Source organism: Juglans regia, chromosome 7, assembly GCF_001411555.2.
Source record: "Juglans regia cultivar Chandler chromosome 7, Walnut 2.0, whole genome shotgun sequence".
NCBI lineage: Eukaryota > Viridiplantae > Streptophyta > Magnoliopsida > Fagales > Juglandaceae > Juglans > Juglans regia.
The window spans coordinates 34,438,529-34,460,224 of record NC_049907.1 but is presented as its reverse complement, the minus strand read 5'-3'; the positions used below and the strand labels follow the sequence as shown (position 1 = coordinate 34,460,224).

Genomic DNA, 21,696 nt, shown 5'->3' with positions numbered 1-21,696 from the left:
CACTTTGCCTTGTGTGGTGTATTATTATGATTTTCTTATGTCGTGTGTTGATTAATTTTATAATTTTTTATTGTATTGTGGAATCATGAATGTCTCCTCAGAGGGATTTCACTGATAGTTGTCCTACCCCTACCAGTACCCCTGCCCCAGAACCTAACCTTACTCCAATCCTTGGGAGTGAGAATACACCTTGCCCTGCCCCCAAGCCCACACAAAATAAGAAAACTGTTTCCGTAGTTGGTCTCATTTTACCAAACTAGAGGGTGGTGACCCCAATAACCCCCAAGCTAAATGTAATTATTGTGAAAAAATATATAGATGTCACTATAGGAAACAAGGTACATCCCAATTAAAGGTCCATTTAGAGGAACAATGCGAGAAGAGTCTAATATTAAGATCCTTACTGGAGAATAGTCAATCATGACTAGAAATTGGACTGAACAAAATGACGGATGGGAGTAATGGGGGTCCAACGTTGAAGGGGTTTACAAAATATAATGTTGATGAGTGTAGAAGGAAGTTAGCTCGTATGGTTATCATAGACGAGCTACCTTTTCAATTTGTGGATGAGAGAGGGTTCCAAGAATTTATTCAAGAATTGGAATCTAGATTTACGCTTCCTTCTCGCCACATTGTGGCAAAATATATTAAAAAGATATATTGGAAATATAAAGATGTTTTGAGGGGCCAATTGGCGGGTTTGGTAGTTTGCCTCACTACTGATACTTGGACTTCTATCCAAAATTATAATTATATGTCTTTGATTTTCCATTTCATTTATTCTGATTGGATTCTTCATAAAAAGATTATTAAGTTTTGTCAAATAACTGATCACAAGGGTGAAACAATTGGGAAGACTTTAGAGACCTCAATAAAGGAGTGGGAGTTGACACAAGTTTTGACAGTTTCAGTTGACAATGCATCGTCTAATGATGTCGCCTGGTATATCTGAAGACTTATCTTAGAGAGGCAAATAAGACATTCTTGGGTAGTGAATATTTGCATGTTAGATGTTCTGTACATATCTTGAATCTAATTGTGACTGAGGGGGTTAAAAGTTGTTGATAACTCAGTTGCACGAGTTAGACTGGCAGTGAAATTTGTGAGGTTTTCTTCTTCTAGATTGGAGAAATTCAAGATTGTTTCAAAGACAGTGGGCATAACATCAAAGAATGGTCTTTGCACTGATGTTCCTACCAAATGGAACTCAACCTTCTTGATGTTGGAGGCAGCCCAAGAATAAAAAAAAAGTCTTTCAATTATTGGGTGATGAAGACATTCAATATGTCAAATACTTTGATGAGCATGGGGGTTTAGGATTGCCTAATGATGATGATTGGAAGGTAGTTGCTACATTTGTTGATTTTCTCGAACTTTTTTACGATGTCACGTTGAAGTTATCTGCTTCTTTGCACTCTACATCCCACAAATTTTGTCAACAAATATGTAGGATGAAAGAAGAATTAGACGACATGTGTATGGGTTCCAATCTAAGGATGATAGAGATGACATTGACCATGAGGGTCAAATATGACAAGTATTGAGGAGATTTGATTAAACTAAATATTTTGTTATATGTGGCTACTATTCTTGATCCCTGTTTAAAAATTTCAGGCATGTTATATGGTTTGAGACTTGCATATGATTAGATATGGACTGATCTTATTGGTGAGATGGCCCGAGATACCTTTTATAGATTTTATGATGAGTTTAATACAATTAAGGTTTGTACTGAATCTACTACACCTACAATTACCCCAACACCTCCTCCAAACATCGATGCAACAAAGAAGCGTAGATTGGCATGGACTAAGACCCTCGCACATAATCCCACACTAGTCCATCAATCTATAGAGGTGGTTTTAGAGTTAGATAATTATTTGTCAACGGATCTCATTCAAGATGATGATGATTTTGACATATTAGGATGGTGGAAGGCAGCATCAAAGAAATATCTCATCCTTTCTGAGATTGTCCGTTATATATTGGTCATTCCTATCAGCACTGTTGCCTCGGAGTCTGTCTTTAGTACCGGAGGGCGCATATTAGATCATTTCCGTAATTTATTGTCTCCTACAACTGTAGAAGCATTGATATGCACACAGAGTTTGACGATGGGAAATGATATTTATGTTCCGAATGTTTTAGATTTTAAAGACACCGACGAAAAGGGTGGTGATCAGTCTGAATCTGGACTATCTGGTAATTATTGTTTTTATTTTATTATTTTGATTTATTTATATTCATTTCAATTTCATCAGTATTAATTTTAGTATTGATTGTAGTAGCAACACATAAGACGACTCAGCTTATGTCTACCTCCACTGCAATATGAATATGTGTTCGAGCCTCAAAAGAGTCAAAGACTACCCATCCAGCCGCCCCAAATGTCACAGTCAAAGACCCAAACAACTCGCCTCTTTTTTTAGATTATTAATTTCTTAGAATATTGAATTTTGAATCAGATATATGTATTATGTATTTGATTTGTAATTTTGTAATGTTGATACAATGTCCCTTAGATACTTTTTTCTTTGTAATTTTGTAATTGTTTAGACTTTCTATTTTATTTTTATAATAACTTAGTTATTATTATTATTTATTAGTTTATTAGGTAGTAGACTTGTAGTCTATAGTAGTTTCATTAGTCTTAATTATATAAAATTGTGTATGTATCTATTATTTTTATTTATGTAACTTTTTTTTTTAAACTCTTTTTTTTTTCAAAAAAATAAAATAAAATGGAAACCACTACTGGGCCTTTGGCCCAATAGGGTGCGGGGGGCGGATGGAGGAACCCCTCCACCCGCACCTCGTTATCCGGGACGGGATCCCCCACCCCCGCATTGCGGGGGCAGTGGGCGGATTACAAAATGGGCCCCCCGCCCCGTAGGGGGCGGGGGAGCACCCCTACTTTATATCCAATAGATGGACACCCGCAAGCTCACCATGAGAGGTGACAGACTACTGGCTGTCATTTATTCCACTAGTGGGTTTGCACAGAGTAGGAGAAAGGCAGGAAAGAACCAAGCTTGCCCACGGTTCCTCATCGTTCTGGTTTCACGCTCACAATAGGCAACATGGGCACCCACGAGCCCACCATGAGAAGTGACAAAAACAGTCAGCAGTCATTTATTCTGCCGATGGGCTTGCATAGAGGCAGAGAACGGCGAGTAAGAACTGTGGGCAGCGGGTAAGAACCAAGCTTGCCTACAGTTCCTTGCCATTCTCGTTTCACGCTCACAATCGGCGGCACGGGTAGGGGTGGGCAGCAGGGCCCCGCCCTCGCTGCCTCGATCCACTTTCGCCCAGGCCCCGTGTGGCGGGGCGGATCACCCCTTCCGCCCGATGCGGGGGCGGGGGCGGGATGGGGGTAACCCCCGCCCCGCATATATATTATATATATTTTATATATTTATATTTTAAAAAAATGCATGAAACAACGCCGTTTCATGCCTGGTTTAATAACAAAATCTTACCCCCCTCGATTCCCTCCCTCGCTCAGTGCTCACTTCCTCCCACCCCTGCTGCAACTCTTATCTCTCCCTCTCTCTGAGTTCCCAGAGCGGCACCCAGCCACCCAGTCCGTCTCTCTGCATCGCCGTCCCCTTCAACGTCATCGTCGCACGACTCGCATCCGGTCCCTTTCTCTGCATCTCCGTCACCGAAGATCCGAAGGTAAGAAACTTTATCCCATTTTATTTTTTTTGTGATTTATATTTTTAATGGAGATTGAAGGAAGGATGAGGTTTATCGGAAATGGAGGATGAGATTTTTTGAATTGTGTGCTGTGGAGCTTAGATTGTGCATGTGGTTTGAACTTTGAATGAGTCCGTGCATGTGAATTGTTTTTATTTTCTGTAATTATTTTTTTTTGTTTGATTTATACTTTAAAGAGTGCCATATTATTTGTGTCTAAGACTCTAGTTAATTCGGATTGGAACCCCTAAATTAATTTTGGGCTCCAATCCGAAACTCTAAAGTAATTTAGGAGTTGCAAAGATTGAAACCCCTAAATTAATTTAGGGTATTTCGAAACTCTAAATATATATATATATATATATATTTTTATATAAATGTGTGTGTATGTGTGTGTGTGTGTGTGTGTGTGTGTATATATATATATATATATATATATAAATGAAGGTAAGAAATTCTAGCATATTTTTTCTTTTTTTGGCCCTTAGTCGTTACGTACCACTCATGCACATTACAAACATTTTTCTCATTGGATATGAAGAAATACTTGGACTCTGATCATCATGTGCATCCATTGGGATGGCTTTAAATTACCATTTTGATAAGACGACATGAATGGTATCATGAAAACTTGGGGATTTTGTTGTGATCAGAGAGAGAGAGCATTTAATAAGGCTTCTTTGTGCAGCCGACAACCCATAAAGGTTAATATTTCGATAATTTAAATGGTACAATGAATTAAATGAATAGTCATAATAGTGTTTAAATAAATGTTGACATGATAAATTTTTTATGCTCTTAATCAATGATTTAAATCTCGTTTTGATGATTATTTCAATTTAAGATTAGAATGAAATATTTTGATATTGGTATGTTTTGGTGTAGTGATTCGAGGGTAACTATATATTATATATATATATATATATATATATATATAATATACGTATATATAAGCTGATATTTATAGAATAAATGTAAGTGTGTATTATGTACGTGTATTAAAAAAAAAAGATTTTTTAGTATTAAAGAGATTTGATAAGTAATCGAATATTTTATTAAAACAACAATTAAAATAAGGTTTAGCATTGTAGTTGAAGTATTCACAGAGAGAGAGATCGAGCGAGCTAAAGCCTAAAGTGAAATATTCAGCTCTAAGAAACAGCTCCATAAATTAATGTTTGTAAATGTTTGTATAAATATCTTCCAATCTGAATGTTTGTAAATGTTTATATATATATACACACACATATACATATCTTCCACGTGAATATTTGTAAATGTTTAATCCAACTTTTTTTTATGTTCATTATATAGTTGTTATGCTTATATAGTCTTTCAAGTCTAAGAAACTATATTATTAATATACTTTATTACATTTATAACCAAAGTACTCAATATATATATAAATGTCAAGTGATACTTTTTTTTATTCTATTTTTTTTATGTTCATCATATAGTTGTTATGTTTTCTATAATTTCAGATTTCTTGTTTGCTTGAACTTATGGATATGCCAGCAGATTCTAGTGCGAGCTCTCCTTTTCAGGCCGAGGGCACCCATACCCATACCCTTACACCTACACCTACCCCTCCTACTCATACCCCTACCCTTAGCCATAGGGCACCTTGCCCCGCCTCCAAGTCCAGCAAGAAACATGCTTCAATAGTTTGGAGTCATTTCACCAAACTAGAGGATGATGACTCAAGTAACCCCCTAGCCAAGTGTAACTATTGTGGAAAAATTTATGGATGTCACTATAGGAAACATGGCACCTCACAATTAAAGGTGCACTTAGAAGAGCAATGCAAAAAAAGTTCAATATTAATATCATTACAAGAGAAAAGTCAATTTAGGCTAGAAATTGGACTTCAAAAAATGGCGGATCAGACTAGTGGGGTGCAACTTTGCAAGGGTATACTAAGTATAGCCCCGATGAGTGTAGAAGACACCTAGCTCTTATGGTCATAATGGACAAGCTACATTTTCAAATTGTTGACGGGAAATGGTTCCAAGCGTATTCTCGCTACTTGGAACCAAGATTTAATATTCTCTCTCGCCACACGGTGTGGCAAAAGATGTAAAAAAAAAATTTTACATTGAAAAGGAGAAGTTGAGGGGTCAATTGGCAGATTAATTTATTTGTCTTACCACTGACACTTGAACATCGATCCAAAATTTTAATTATATGTCTTTGACTGTGCATTCTATTGATTGTCATTTGACATTGCAAAAGAAAATTATAAATTTTCTAAAATCATCGATTATAAGGGTGAGACAATTGGAAAGGCCTTGGAGGCCACAATAAAGGAGTGAGGTTTGATCCGAGTTGTTACAGTCATAGTCGATAATGCTTCGTCTAACGATGTTGCATTGTGACATCTGAAAACCTATCTTAGAGAGGCAAATAAGACACTCATGGGTGGTGAGTGTCTGCATGTGAGATGTGAGGCACATATTCTGAATCTGATTGTCACTGATGGTTTGAGGGATCTTCTTGACTCGATTGCTCGGGTTAGGACTGTTGTGAGATAAGTGAGATCTTCTCATTCGAGGTTGGAGAAATTCAAAGTTGCTGCGAGATCTGCGGGTCTAACATCTAAGAAGGGCTTTTGTACTGATATGCCTACACGATAGAACTCAACATTTCTGATGTTGGAGGTGGCCCAAGAATATAGGCTGGCATTTGCATTATTGGGTGACGAAGACATTCAATATGTTAAATATTTTGATGATCACGGGGGATTGGGGAAACCCGTAGATGATGATTGGGAAATTGTAACTATTTTTGTAGAGTTTTTGAGACTTTTTTACGATATCACCACGAGACTATATGGAACTTTGTACCCTACATCCAATGTTGTATGTCAGCAAATATGTAGGGTAAAAGAAGAATTAGATGACATGGTTGCGGGTGGTCACATTAGGCTGCGGGAGATGTCATTGATTATGAGGACAAAGTACAACAAGTATTGGGGAGATTTAACTAGGGCTAATATTTTGTTATATGTAGCTGTCGTCTTTGACCCGAGGTATAAGTTGGATGGCATGATATTTGGATTGGGCCTTGCGAATGGGCAAGTATGGGCGGAGCTTATTGTAGCAAAGGATTGGAAAACCTTTACTAGATTATTTGATGAGTTTTCCACCATGCGGGGTGGTAATATTGCGGCAGTTACACCTACCCTCTCAGTCTCAGGCTCACAATTTCCTGAAGTCGAGGTTGGGAAAAGGCGTAGATTGGAGTGGGGTGAGAGGTATGAGCAGACCCCCTTCCTCCAGAGTTCTGTAGAGGCTCAATCAGAAATAGACAGATACTTAGCAGTAGAGATTCTACCATTTTTATGAGATTTCGATATATTAAGTTGGTGGAAGGTGAATGTCGTGAAGTATCCCATCCTTGGAGAGATAGCCCGTACACTTTTGGCCATCCCTGTTAGCACAGTAGCCTCAGAGTTGGCCTTTAGTACAGGAGGGTGTGTATTATATTCATTTCGGGGTTCATTAGCTCCTACCACTGTGGATGCTTTGATTTGCACCCAGAATTGGATCAAGGGAACTCCAATTCATATTCCGAATGTTCTTGAGTATAAGAAGGCCGACGTCGAGGAAGAGGGTGATGATCAGTCTGGATCTAGTATTTATTTTAATTTCATTTTCTAATTTCTTATTTTAATTTATTTATTTTCATTTAATTGGTATTCATTAATTTGATTTCAAATTTAATACTTATAGTGATACATGAGACGATATCTACGGCTACCTCCGATGCAGTATGACTTTGTATTGGACCCACCATTGCCATGGTTTGCATAATTTCTCCCCTAATTATTTTTTGCATTTAAAATTTCTTTTTAATTCTAATTTGTTTTATTTTTAACTTATTAATATTTCAGGTTTTATAACTTATTAACTTTTATGATCTTAATTATCAGGCTCACAGCAATCGACACAACTCAGTGAATTCACCGCTACGACTCCACCCCAAAATCAAATTGAAATGTTGTTACAATAGTTAATTGTACAATTTGTATTTTGTAATATTTATTTTTTTTAGAGGAGTTTGTAATAGTGTAATAGTTTATTAGTTCTCTTAATTTGTATAATTATAAACTATTTATTTTAGCACAGTGTCTTACTGCCTTAGTGATAATTATTACTTAATTAGTTAATAGTTTAAACTTAATATCTACTTAATAGTTCAATCTATGATTATATATATATATATTATTTGTTTTCTGTTTTAAAATTTATATATTTTTTAATTTAAATAATGGGCTCAAAGTGGCCCAAAAACGAGTTATGGGCCATTTAGGGCCTAGAAAAATGTACTGTACCGAAGGCCCAGTAGAGGATGCGGGGGTGTGGACGGGTGGGGGTCCACCCCTGCACCCCGGCCAACGGACGGGGGGCGGGGTCCGGGGAAAAATTCTCCACCCCCGCATATGTTGGGGTGGGGGGCGGGGGAGGGATGGCCCCACCCCGTAGGGGGCGGGTATCACCCATAGGCACGGGCACCCACAGGCTAGCCATGAGAGGGGACAGAGATAGTCGTCGGTCATTTATATTGAAATCTCCTTTAATATTGAAGTCTCGCCAAACACTTTTCAATTTTAAATTTTTAACCTTTTTATAAGTCTGGTTTGGATAGAGAAATATTTGTATCTTACTTCATCTCATCTCAACATCTAAATACCACAAATACAAATATTTCAATTTCAAAATTTTAACTTTTCATGTAATTATTACCTAATTATTAGAACTTATCCAAAATTTCAAACAAAATACTAAAAATAATTCAATTTTTTCAAATTCTAAAACAAAAATTATATTCTAATTATATTTTAACTTTATAATATTTTTATTTAACTTTTTCTCTCTTATTTTTCAAAATTTCATAAAACATATTAACTCAAATATTTCATTACTATTCACAAATAATTTCAGTACTATTTATAGATCATCTCATCTTATCTCATAATCCAAACGAGATGCTAATATTCTATTAATTTTTTGGCCTAAATTAAGAAGAAGTTTGGTCCAAATATAAACCAAATTAATTAAGGCCTCGTTTGTTTTCAGAAAACATCTCATCTCATCTAATCATTACAAATTTTTTAATTTCTAATACAAAATAAAATAAATAATTTAATTTTTTTAAATTCTAAAATAAAAATAATATTAAAAAATATATTTTAATAATATTTTATCTATTTTTTTAATTTTAATCTCAATTCATCTCGCCTCATCTTATATCACTTATAAAAACAAACTATGCTTAAATAGATCGGACCTGATTTCAATAGCTTAAACTCTCTGTACAATTATTAATTTGATATGGGAAATATTCGGCATATTTAGATCATTGCAAGCAGAGTAGTACTACTTATTATTTTAAAAAGAATTAAGTACAATGATTGATTGAAGTTACTTTATCCCAATTATATTTTCTCTAATTGCAACTTGCGAGTGACAACAAAAATGTTTGCCAGCAAAACAACAAAAATGTTGCCGGCAGGCGGCAACATCGAATAATAGATCATATCATTATTTCTTGTTCATCATCACTTCATCTATATTAATGTCCAAAATAGAGAAACTTTCACAATAAACTAAATATAGTAAAAAAATAAGCTAGCTAGCTCGAGATTAGTAGTACCTCGTCCTCATCACGTTCACTCCCTCTTTATATATTTCAGCAAGAACCTCAACTTCTTCAGAAATTGGAATTTGAGAATATTTGCAAGAATATTAACAGCTAGCCAGGAATGGCGATTTATAGGGTTCATGGGATTCCAATGTCCGCTTGCACAGCTCGAGTTTTGCTTTGTCTCCACGAGAAAGGTCTTGCTTACGAGCTCCTTCCGGTTGACTTGGCTGCCGGGGCTCACAAACAACCACCTTATCTTTCCCTAAATGTACGTACGATGATCACGATCGAGCTCCATATCCTAATTAATTTCCCCGGCCCTCTTTTTCTTTTTGTCTTTAATTGCATGCATATATGGGTTCTTTACATCAATTATATATATAATTTTCAAAAATTACCCTCTAATTTGATCATCATGACTTGCAGCCATTTGGCCAAATACCTGCTTTAGAAGATGGTGAAGTCAGTCTTTTTGGTAAGATTGCAGCCATTTCATCATGATTCTTGTTATGTAATGTTGTACTATTATTGGCATGCATGCAGCAAACCTTGATTGAGTATTCTATAGGTCTTATAACTAATGTTGTGCTCATAATACTAGAATCGAGGGCAATCAACCGGTACTTAGCACACAAGCACAAGGATGCCGGGACCGATCTTCTCCGATCAAATAGCCTATCGGAGGCGGCGCTTGTGGACACATGGATGGAAGTGGAAGCACATCGATTTAATGGTCCAATTTCAGAAATCCTCATCCAAATATTAGTCAATCCCATGTATGGGATGGCTAGTGAGGAGCAAAAGATCGAGACTGAAATGGGGAAGCTAGGAAAAGTGCTGGACGTGTATGAGGAGAGGTTGTCGAAATCTAAATACCTAGCAGGAGAAAGCTATAGCTTGGTTGACCTTCACCACATCCCTACACTTGTTTACTTCATGACAACTCCCAAAGCCAATGCCATAACTTCTCGTGCCCATGTGATTGCTTGGTGGAATGACATTTCCTCGAGGCCTGCCACCATACAAGTTTCCACAAACATGAAGTTGTAGAAGGTCTAGGAATGTGTCGAACCGAACCTTGTTTTTTCGTTGATAAGCATGTTAGAGCAACTTGAATGCAGTCTTGTGTCTCGGTCTCCTAATTCTTATTTGCATTTCCTCCAAACTACCAAGTTTTATGCAGTACTTTTCTATTGCAAGCAATGCGGTTAGAACTTAAAACTTGATATGTAATAAGTTTCATATATTCTCTCTCTCTTTTACATTTTTTGAGAAAGTTAAATGAAAACGACTATCACTATAAAGAGATTATATAAAAATTATCTCAATATGATTTTATATAATTTATTAAATTTATTTTATAATAAAATTAACTTTAAAATTTAATAAAATATATTAAATTACGATCAGTTTATTTTATGGTTAAAGAATTTTTTAATTTAAATACAAGATTTATTTTAAAAAGGTTATTTACTTAAAGAAAATAATTGGGCTCTTTTTCGTGGGCCGGGCCTCTCAAATAGATCAGCAAGCTTTCTTTCTTTGTTTTCTTCTGAACACACGGCGTCCAGAAAACTAGAACCCATCCGAAGATATATAAATAGAGATAAAAGCAAAACCCTAGAAGGAGGAAGGGAAGCCGCTAGGCACTAGTTGAAGCAGCGGGGAGAAACAAGCTCCTTCAAAACCTCATTGTTTCCAGATCGAGATGAGACCTCTGGACGAGAAGGAGACGACCTCAGTCTTCGAGAAGCTCTTCAAGTTTACCGGCAACAACCTCAAGAGCATCGTCGAGAATCCCTCTCACGAGGGCCCCGAATCCAACCCCGGCCGCTACTGCTTCCGCCTCCACAAGAACAAGGTCTACTATGTCAGCGACTCCCTCGTCAAGCGCGCCACTAACGTCGCTCGCACTCAACTCGTTTCCCTCGGCACTTGCATCGGCAAATTCACCCATGGCGGCAGCTTCCACCTCACCGTTCAGTCTTTGAGTATCCTCGCTCCAAATGCCAAGCACAAAGTCTGGCTCAAACCCACCTCTGAGATGTCGTTCCTGTACGGGAACCACGTTTTGAAAGGTGGGTTGGGGAGGATTACCGAGAATATTGCGACCGGTGACGGCGTCGTGGTGTTCTCCATGTCGGATGTGCCTCTGGGTTTTGGGATTGCCGCCAAGAGTACCCAAGATTGTAGAAAGCTGGACCCAAATGGGATTGTGGTGCTGCACCAGGCGGATATTGGGGAGTATTTGAGGATGGAGGATGAGCTTTGAGTTTTTGGGGGAGGACTTGCAGCTGATTTGGGGTTTTTGGGAGGTTTTGGCGAATGGATCGGTGGTATGTTGTGATATCTAAGGGCTCATGTAAGTGGATCTTAACTGATTTTGGTTAATACGAGGTCGAGTTATGTGGAGTTTTGATTATCATGTTGTACGCCCTGGCATATGGTGTGTTGCTTGCGTTATAAATGTGGCTGAATCACACTTGTGGCAGGTTTTGATCAAGACTAACTTTTTTTTATAAGTCGATCAAAACTTACTTAAAAGTTCGCTTAGGCTTTTGAATATGCTAGTAGTTTATAGTTGATTTCGGGAGGCTGAATGTCTCTGTTTGTGCTTCTTAATGGTGTAAATGTGACGAAATTTCAACTTATATATGCATCTTCTTTTCTTTATGCATTCTATGTTAACCCGGTAATGTAAGTTTTGTTTCAAACTGTGATTTATGGATTAGGTTTTCTTTGTTTGGCTAGGCTTAAGATTGAGTTGTTGTAATATTAATACATAATTGATGCATATTGCTACTAGATCATCTATGCTGTATAAGTACGTACTAAGCCATCTAGAATGGACTCTTCGATTCTATTTCAAGGTGATGGGATGTCTTTGAGCCCAAAATGAGAGGGAACTATGAAACAGCATTAATGGCTTCCAAATTCAGGAACTGAAAAAGGCTTATCTTTGGCCAAGTCTCTTGGGGAATTCGTATATCTCTCCCATGTGCATTATTTATATTAGTGTCTTTTACCTGATCGAACATCCAGACATAGTCAAGTTTCTATTGTGGCCATTATGGTAGGGACTGTTACATGTCTGGAAAAGAAAATATGGAGAGAAAAATCCGATGGATGGGCTTCCCATTTTCGTGATTAATATCTCCTGAAGGTGTCCATCGTTGCCCGGTTATATTCTCTAATTATTATTCGAGCTACATCTGGACTCTACACATCCCAGTTAATGTACCTAGACTACTTACCCCAAAAAATGAGTCTTTTTCTCAATTTTATTTTAGTTTATTTTTCTTTATAATAAATTTTATCATCTTCAGCCACACCGACTGATGTATCACACTGTAAGGTATCTACTTTATTTATATTAGTGTCTTTTACCTGATTGAACATCCAGACATAGTCAAGTTTCTATTGTGGCCATTATGGTAGGGACTGTTACATGTCTGGAAAAGAAAATATGGAGAGAAAAATCAGATGGATGGGCTTCCCATTTTCGTGATTGATATCTCCTGAAGGTGTCCATCGTTGCCCGGTTATATTCTCTAATTATTATTCGAGCTACATCTGGACTCTACACATCCCAATTAATGTACCTAGACTACTTACCCCAAAAAATGAGTCTTTTTCTCAATTTTATTGTAGTTTATTTTTCTTTATGATAAATTTTATCATCTTCAGCCACACCGACTGATGTATCACACTTTAAGGTATCTACTTTATTTATATTAGTGTCTTTTACTTGATCGAACATCCAGACATAGTCAAGTTTCTATTGTGGCCATATGGTAGGGACTGTTACATGTCTGGAAAAGAAAACATGGAGAGAAAAATCAGATGGATGGGCTTCCCATTTTCGTGATTAATATCTCTCGAAGGTGTCCATCGTTGCCCGGTTATATTCTCTAATTATTATTCGAGCTACATCTGGACTCTACACATCCCAATTAATGTACCTAGACTACTTAAACAGTGATTGATAATAAGATATGTCTTTTGTGAATCAATGACAATATGTGCATCCATACTAAGCCATTTAGACATGAATCATTCCATACTAATCGAAGGTGGTGTCTTTGAGCCCTGATTGTGACAGTAAGGATAAAAACACGAAGGGCTTCCCAATGCATCTACTGCAAATACATATAGATGTCCCTACCTAAGCACGTATGTTTCTCTTTGTCGCGTGCAGTATTTGCATTGGTAATTACTACTGTATCAGTCATCCAGACATAGTCAAGTTTCTATCGTTTCCATTATGGTAGAGACTGTTACATGCCTGGAAAACAAAATATGGAGAGAGAAATCTGATAGATGGGCTTCTCATTTACCTGATAAGTATCTCCTTAAGGTGTCCATCGTTGCCCAGTTTTGTGCTCTAATAATTATCTGAGCTACATCTGGACTCCACATCCCAACTTATGTGAGCTATGTTCAGTTTTTGTGTTTCATCTTAGCAACTTTTTGCATATATCAATGTATAAAAAGAAATGTTTTAGCCACAAAGGAAACTCACAAAAGTAAACCTACAAATTGATATGATTTGATGTGGTATGTCAGATTATAAAATTACTTTTATTGTGAAGTAGATCTAATGTATTACATAAAACCACGTTAGTTGGTGAGTTTACCTTTAAGAAATCTTTTTTTAGTTGTAGCACTTCTCATATATAAATATTCTAACTTGATTCTGGACGCCCTTGTGGGGGTTGGAAATCTTATTTTGCTAGTTCAGGTTTAAGCATCCATTAGGACCCCAGCATGACCTAGTCTAATCTTTGCCTTGGGTGCACGGCTCTATAGAATCCTACTTAAAAAAATTCAAATAAAGTGGTAGAGATCTAACAACTTATCAAAAAAACAAAGTGGTAGAGATCTAACATTTTTTAAATAGAGCAGTAGAGATCTAACAATGAGATCTTGGATGTCAGAGTTTTGCATCCTTTTCAAGCTTGGTCTCATGTGATCTCCATAACACTTATTTTCATGATTCATTATTTCTCCTGTTTCTGTTGCTCATGTATTCATTTACTGCCGGTGTTTGATTCAATCTCATTGATTCATTAGTGTACGATTCTAATCGGGCTATACTCGCTTGATTTTATCTTTTGTACACGGGAAACATGGGATGTGTTCATTGCTAATTTGTGTGTTCTTATTTTTTTCCAAGTAAAAAGACGTGTTCTAATTTGTGTGTTCTTATCTCTTAATTTTAAAAGCTTTTGCAGTGATTTTCTTTTGTTTACTTCAGTTTCTGTGTGCACCTTGTTTAGTCCTCCTTTTTCACATCATTTGGCACGGAGGCTTCCACTTCCTATTATTGCAAACACAACAATAATACAAATGAAAGAGTGTAAAATGTTTGTGACTCCTGACATTTGGCATCCCATTTGGTTGCTCAACCCTCAACTTGGAATGCAATCTATTGTAGTGGATAGTGCTATGGAAGGTAACAGAAGTGGAACTTGACATAAAACCCACAGTACTACTGACTGTATGCAATGAGATAATATGGGAACTTTCATACCCTATATGTGGAAGTCTGCACTTTTCAAACTCACAATAGTGGCGGTACTGTACAAGAGTGGGGATCATATCTCTACCTAGGGTCTTGTTCTGCAATATATGGTAAGATTGCAGAATTTATTTCTGCTTCTAATGGAATTTTGGTGTTCATGTTTGAGATAAAAATATTTGTTGTTCGGCATGCAGCATAATTGATTGTTGATGTAGAATGTCGAATCCTGTTCCTAATAGGAGTTTGTGCTTCATCACTTTGAATTCAAGAGGTGTGTACGGTAGAGGATTGCCATACAAGGCTTTGTATTTTAGACGGCTGTTATATTTGCTTGTCTCATCTTTTTTTCTTTTCCCTGATTCTTTTTCTTTTTCGCCATAAGATTGTATTGTACACATAGGTGCCTTCTATCTAGTTTTATGAATCATGTATCGGACTCATGTATATCAGACTGGTTGACAAATGATTCTTATAAATGATGTTGACATACAGATCGTTGATCGGTCTTCTTGACATGCTTTACAGAGAATTTATAAGCCGACTGTTAAGACTTAACTGCCATGATAGGGAAGGGCTTTATATCCCGTTTCGCTCGGCTTGGGGGGATATAGAACTTGAAATGAAGAGTCAGATCTGTGCATGTTCTCTTAATAGATTGTGACTGATTTCCTTTTAGCAAGGCAATTATAGCTTCGCCTGTGGGCCACTGGCCGAATGGGTTCGAACTTCCCCCTCTCCCGGTTGCGTAGTTTCTATCCTTTTTGTTAACAATAATTCTATGACTTAAGTAGGATAGATTACATGAACTTCTGCTTTCAATAAAATGGCCATTACGTGTTCTAGTAATTGCTCAGGAATTGTATTGGTGCAGTTGTACTGGAGCACAACATGCCCGTCAAAATACTCATTTGCGTATTCTATTAATGTGATTGATTGCACCAATTTTTTTAAATATAAAATAAATATTTTGATCAATCATATCAGTAGTGTGTAAGAAGTATGTAAAAGTGATTGTATGTAGTATAATTTTTTTTTAAAGGGTAAAAATTCACAATAACCCTATGGAGTTTTCTCGAAATGGGGCCCTCCTTTCCTATTAGACGAAGTGAACCAAAATTTGAAGTCATCAAGATCAGCTTCAATGATGCACTCATCATGAGAGTCCATCCAGTTTGGCCAATAGTATTAAAGTCATCAAACACTAACCAGGGCTGCCTCTAAAAGCTGAAGCAAATTCAATCAGACTACGCAGTGGTCTGTATTGCATTTGCAGATATGGAGATGGTCCATGGACCTCTATCATATCACCTTCTGGCATAAAAATTTCCCAACATTTCGAACTTTTGACGTCCGAGGATTTATTGAACCATTGCTATTAACATACTCTTGACAAATCCATTCAAATACCATATCAAATTATACTGTGCAAAAGAATAAACACCCTTGTTCGAGGAGGAACTTTGAAGTTCAAAAAATATGAATTGGCGTGGCACAAGCAACATGAAATGGTTGCTGGCTTAGATTTTTCTCTTTATTGCTGACCTGCCTATATGCACACTGCAGTGGACAAATAAAAACTAGAAGGAAATGCGCATCCGGGGAATCGAACCCCGGTCAGTACCGTGGGAGGGTACTATGATACCACTACACTAGATGCGCTTTGTGAGTTCAACTTCTCTAATAAACAATACGTCATGACTGAGTAATTTTAATTGTATAGAGTTGCTAGACAGCTACTTGATCCAAAACTTGCGGTTCCTTATGAATGTATGCATGCAATAATATTAATGGTCGGTCATGTCGTTTTCAACAAATTATTACGAGATACGACGACTAAATTCCCGGCCCCGGCCTTTTCACGATCGAGGGAATCGATCCTACATTCCAAATGTTTAGTACTCGCTCTTTTTCTGATCATAATAATCAACGACGTCGTAATTAATAGCTGGCCTAGCCTTGTTACATGCATGCATGCTCCTTTTTTCTGTAAGAATCAAAGTTAAGCATAAGCTTTGCTATCCATTTAATATGATCAAATACGTTCTCTGATTCACCGTGCATATATATATATGGCAGACAATTAAGTTCGCAATCATAATCTCTGCATAAACACCATTAAGATCAAGCACTATAACTTTGATAATCCCAATGATTCTGATCATATATATTATTCTATTACTATTATATGTATATAATGTAGAATATGTTCAAATAAACAGATCGATGGGGCCCCCCGGCGGCCAGGAAGACCGGTAGTTTATGGAAAAGAAGAGGTTCTATATATATATATATATATATATATATATATATATATGCATATATATGGAAAGGCATATATATATATAATATCATTTAGAAAAGATGATGCGAAGTACGTACGTATATGATCTCACTACTAAAATATAGCGGCCAGGACTCGGATTTTGGTATTAATTGTTAAATATCTTAATATGAATATTAATAATTAGATCTTCGATTTTCTATAATCCACGATAATAAAATAATAACAGGTAGAAAATGTATCTTCTTCCGTTACAGTTTGATAAAGAATCTGATCTGACTATGAGAAAATGATCATTCTAACAACTTTACTTCCGAATGTCTCCCGATAGCTAGAGACACAATGATATTGTAGGTGAGAATCTTTAAGCCCTTAGTACTATTTATAAACTTCTGGTCATCAAGAAATTTATAGACTTTGTATCTTATTGTGATTAAATATAGAGTTAATTTTATCTCATTGGTTAATTTAATTATCCCTTATGACTCATCAATTAAGTGATAAGTATTGAGCTATTCTAAACCCATCAAAATATAGATACGTGGGACATAGAGCTTGAATAAAACTTTTATATTAATTTCTGAGCGACGTCAATAACACGCGGTATATGGCATGGCTGCTTGTTTGTGACGATTGTACGTGAGAGCTAGCTTTCCATTCGTCGTGTCGATGCTCCCTGTGATATGGTACTATAGGATTAAACTGCGCGCATATATCTGGCTGCTAGCTTGTCAAGAAAGCTGGTACGTACGTACTACATGGTCGGATTGGAGCTATATATATATATATATATATATATATATATATATATTAATTGATCAAGTTCTCCCTGAATGAATAACTTATATAAATTAGTCAGGAAATTGATTATACTAGTAACATAAACAAAAGGCGCTATTTTATATATATATATAGTTGATGTGGAGATCAAGTACTGCGTGGTAGTAGAATTTGAATACTTTTAGAATTATCAATTCTGACGTGGAAAACGTACATTTGCATGCTGGCGCCACCTCACTATTTACGTCATGATCGATCTCGAGGTATTTTAATTAACGGCCACTTGTTCCATGATTATAACGGATCCAACTAACAATATCGGCAAGTTATAATGATCTCTGACATGAATTTTTCTAGTTTGAAAGGCCGGAGAGAATTAGCTAGGTGATTATAGGTACTCAGGTACGATCACCATGCATGCATGCATATCTACGCAAGTTATAATAGTTACTTTAATTACAGATCTAGTAGCTTATTTCTTCAATTTGTTCTTGAAAATGACCCATGCGCGCATATATATATATAAATATATATGCAGCTTGATCTTTAATTAATTAGATATATAGTTAATTCCATGCAATGCATGCAGCTCGATCTAGTTGCAGCTGCTTCGTGCATGAATTTATTATAAGCACCTGCTTCAACACTACCGGACTGATCGAGATTTCTACAACATTTGTTAGGAAATTGCATGCAGGTACTGTACGTAGAGATTAATGAAAATTAATTAAGAAACCAAGAGGGAATTTTAACGACGTTGTCGATCCTTTATTAACGAAATAGCTAGCTAGAATTAGAGTGAAATTATATATATAGTACGTATTATAAGTAGTAGCTGGCAATTAAGCGCGCGGGACAATGATATATATATATATAAAATATCATTGTCATGAGAATATAATTGGCAATGCCGGGTTTGGTCGGGTGAAGTTAATTTGCATGCAGGAGGCCGTACCGTGTGGCGACCATCGAGGAAGGGTAGGCCAGCTACGTACGTATAAGTTGGGGCAAAAACCACATGCCGTTTAAACTAAAACATAGATAAATAAGTCAGAAAAGGTAATAGTTAGGCCAAAAACCTCAGCTACGAAAGCCTAGCTAACATTGTTGTTGGCCTCTGATCCATACTGCACGCAAAAGATCAACTCTCCATTCATTAATTATACGAATACCGACAGGCCGATTATATATGCATGCATGCCCACGCATGCAGATGCATATATATATATATATATATATATAGTAAATATTGGGGCTGCAATCCGATATTATATAATCGAGTTTGTGCCCGACCCGACCCGACCCGACCCGACCCGACCCGACCCGACCCGACCAGTTAAAGAGCCAAACTAACTTGATCCAACCCGAAAAATAAAGTTGGGTCGAACCCGTACGACTTGAAAAGAAAAAAAAAAAAAATACTTCTACAAGTCGATATACAAAATCTCTCTTCCATACGAAATCTCTCCCTGATCTGAATCTCAGATCTACCATCATCTTCAAATTCAAGAAAGATCCAAAAAATACTTGCAAAACGAAAACAACCACATATTGTTTTTCCTCTCTCTCTATTGCCCACTCTTCCTCTATGATTGCTGACGCTGGCCACCACCTTATCCCACGAAAACATAGCCGCAAGTTACGTCTTACACTGATGACTTCTACGTAGCACCATCGCGCGCCGCGTCTCTCTGCTCTGTTCCCAACGCCAGGTTCCGTCGCTCCTTCACTCTGCAGTGGCTCTGTTTATTCCAACCAGAGCAAATACTTCGTTTAATACCCCTAGTGGGCAATCGATGCACTAGAATGATGGTTGTAGAATGACTTTAGAAAAACCCTTCGCAATCAGCGACCCTTTCTAGTTTCTAAAATCTGTATATGACTTGGGACTTTGGGTGGCTAGAGTTGGAGAACTGAAAGATAAGTATGATTTTCAAACGGGTTGAAACCAAAATATAAAACCGTTGATAGCAGAGGGGGTCTTTGCAGATGGGTTTGTTGTTCTTCTTCTTGTTGGGAAATGGTTTTGGGGTTAGTGGAAGCAGCTGCTTCAGAAATGGCTTCCACCATTATAGGGCTATTTTGTAAAGTGTTTTTCCTCTCACTCTCACCCCAAATCTCTCACATTGCCTCAGTAGAAAAGGGTTTCAATTTCAATCCCCCCAAACCCCACTGTTTCTCATGGCCAAGACCAAACCCACAAACAGAGATTAGAGATTTTTGGAATAGACTAAAACGAAGAAATGGATTTGTCTAAAACGGAGACCAAAGGATGACAAAGAAGAAGACAATAATATTCAAGGAAGGTTGTGATGACATCTCGCTGGCTTGCTTCGTAGATCCAAAACCAACTCATGCGAATGGGGAACAGAGCATGAACAGGTAAGGAGAAGACGCAGGGGCTAGGGTTCGTGTAGAAGTAAAAGAGAAGTTAAATCGACGGGTTGCAAATTATGGCCCGACATTCATCAGATCCGACAACATCGAAACCGATTATTGGTTTCAACCCGACTTTATCGGGTCGGATCCAATCTTGTCGGACGGGTTAATCAGCCCATCCAACTTTTTGCACAGCCCTAGTAAATATTGTAATGTGATCGATCAAAAAGTGACCTGACCCCGAATGTATCCTCTGGAACCTCTCCCTAGCTAATTGGACCCTACATATGACCTAGCTACTGTACCTTCACCAAAACATATATACCCATACATTAAAAAATCCAAATAACATACATTATAATATTATATATATATATATATGTCACACTGATTTCACACCTATATAAATACCCTACTCGACTGCTCCATCTCCAAGCTAACAAGCTGATCATAAATATTCTCACTGGTCGTTTCCCCCACTCTCTCTCTCTCTCTCTATAGAAAAAAGAAATGTCTGGTGTTTGGGTTTTCAAGAGCGGGGTTGTTCGCCTGGTTGAGAACCCTTCGGCCGAATCGTTGGACGGAAGCCGGCAAGGTTCAAATGCTCGGCGCAAGGTGCTGGTTCACACTCCTAGCGAGGAAGTCATCACCTCCTATGCAGTCCTTGAGCGCAAGTTGTTGTCGCTTGGGTGGGAACCGTACTACGAGGACGCGGACATCTTTCAGTTCCACAGACGAGCTACAGTCCACCTCATCTCTCTCCCCAAGGATTTCAACAGGTTCAAGTCCATGCACATGTACGACATCGTCGTCAAAAACCGCAACATGTTTGAAGTAAGGGATATGTAGTAGTAGTAGCAGTACTTATTGTCCCCTGCGCTAGCTTCGTGGTTTGGTTTGCTCCTGTTTGAATGCAATTTCTTGATTGCCTCTGATGTCTACGTACTCATATCATATGTAACAGCTAATTTCTTGGATTATATACGTCGGTCTAGTTTATTTGGTCTATGTTTTACATATATGGTGTTTTTTTGTCCCTAAATGATCGATCATTTAGGTCGAGTTTGCACTCAAACAGGGAAGCTATCCATATGTAGTTTAAGGCCGGCCGGTCATCTGCTTGGTGAGCAATATTGCCCGTTAAGGATCTGTAAACTCTTTTAGTACTAATCTCTTTGTGCATGGAATATTGGAAATTTGGTTGTTTTTCTTTCGTCCCCATTTTTTTTCTGAGAAGACATATGGCAATTAATCGTGTTGACTTCTTTGCTTAATATATAATATGAACGTGTAGTTCTAAATATTCATTGGAATGCTTGTTAAAGAAAACTCAAATTAATAAAGAACAAAAGTTGTGGAATATTGATCAAATGCATGCATGTACAAT

The 21,696-nt window shown here is 37.2% G+C and overlaps 3 protein-coding genes and 1 non-coding gene across 4 annotated transcripts; 3 read left to right on the top strand and 1 right to left on the bottom strand.

Annotated features, from left to right (window-relative positions):
- Window positions 1–9,304: 9,304 nt before the first annotated feature.
- Window positions 9,305–10,566, top strand: LOC108995017 (glutathione S-transferase F13-like). The gene is made up of 3 exons (XM_018970474.2): window positions 9,305–9,613; window positions 9,772–9,820; window positions 9,947–10,566. The coding sequence occupies exons 1-3, from the start codon at window positions 9,464–9,466 to the stop codon at window positions 10,393–10,395; spliced, it is 648 nt and encodes a 215-aa protein (XP_018826019.1). The 5' UTR covers window positions 9,305–9,463; the 3' UTR covers window positions 10,396–10,566.
- Window positions 10,567–10,928: 362 nt separating this feature from the next.
- LOC108995067 (60S ribosome subunit biogenesis protein NIP7 homolog) lies at window positions 10,929–12,033 on the top strand. The gene has a single exon (XM_018970568.2). The coding sequence runs from the start codon at window positions 11,054–11,056 to the stop codon at window positions 11,615–11,617; it is 564 nt and encodes a 187-aa protein (XP_018826113.1). The 5' UTR covers window positions 10,929–11,053; the 3' UTR covers window positions 11,618–12,033.
- Window positions 12,034–16,457: 4,424 nt separating this feature from the next.
- On the bottom strand, window positions 16,458–16,528 carry TRNAG-CCC. The gene has a single exon. It is a non-coding gene; the product is annotated as a tRNA-Gly (tRNA).
- A 4,291-nt stretch (window positions 16,529–20,819) lies between these two features.
- On the top strand, window positions 20,820–21,265 carry LOC108995018 (flowering-promoting factor 1-like protein 3). Its single transcript, XM_018970476.2, has one exon. It carries the CDS (start codon window positions 20,820–20,822, stop codon window positions 21,156–21,158), a length of 339 nt encoding a protein of 112 aa, XP_018826021.1. The 3' UTR covers window positions 21,159–21,265.
- Window positions 21,266–21,696: the final 431 nt, after the last annotated feature.

Excerpts from the sequence above, each read along its gene's own strand:
- LOC108995067 (XM_018970568.2), top strand. The coding sequence starts at position 11,054 with ATGAGACCTCTGGACGAGAAGGAGACGACCTCAGTCTTCGAGAAGCTC.
- LOC108995017 (XM_018970474.2), top strand. The coding sequence starts at position 9,464 with ATGGCGATTTATAGGGTTCATGGGATTCCAATGTCCGCTTGCACAGCT. Across the intron at positions 9,614-9,771 it reads CACCTTATCTTTCCCTAAAT|CCATTTGGCCAAATACCTGC; the intron begins GTACGTACGATG and ends CATGACTTGCAG. Across the intron at positions 9,821-9,946 it reads TGGTGAAGTCAGTCTTTTTG|AATCGAGGGCAATCAACCGG; the intron begins GTAAGATTGCAG and ends TCATAATACTAG.
- LOC108995018 (XM_018970476.2), top strand. The coding sequence starts at position 20,820 with ATGTCTGGTGTTTGGGTTTTCAAGAGCGGGGTTGTTCGCCTGGTTGAG.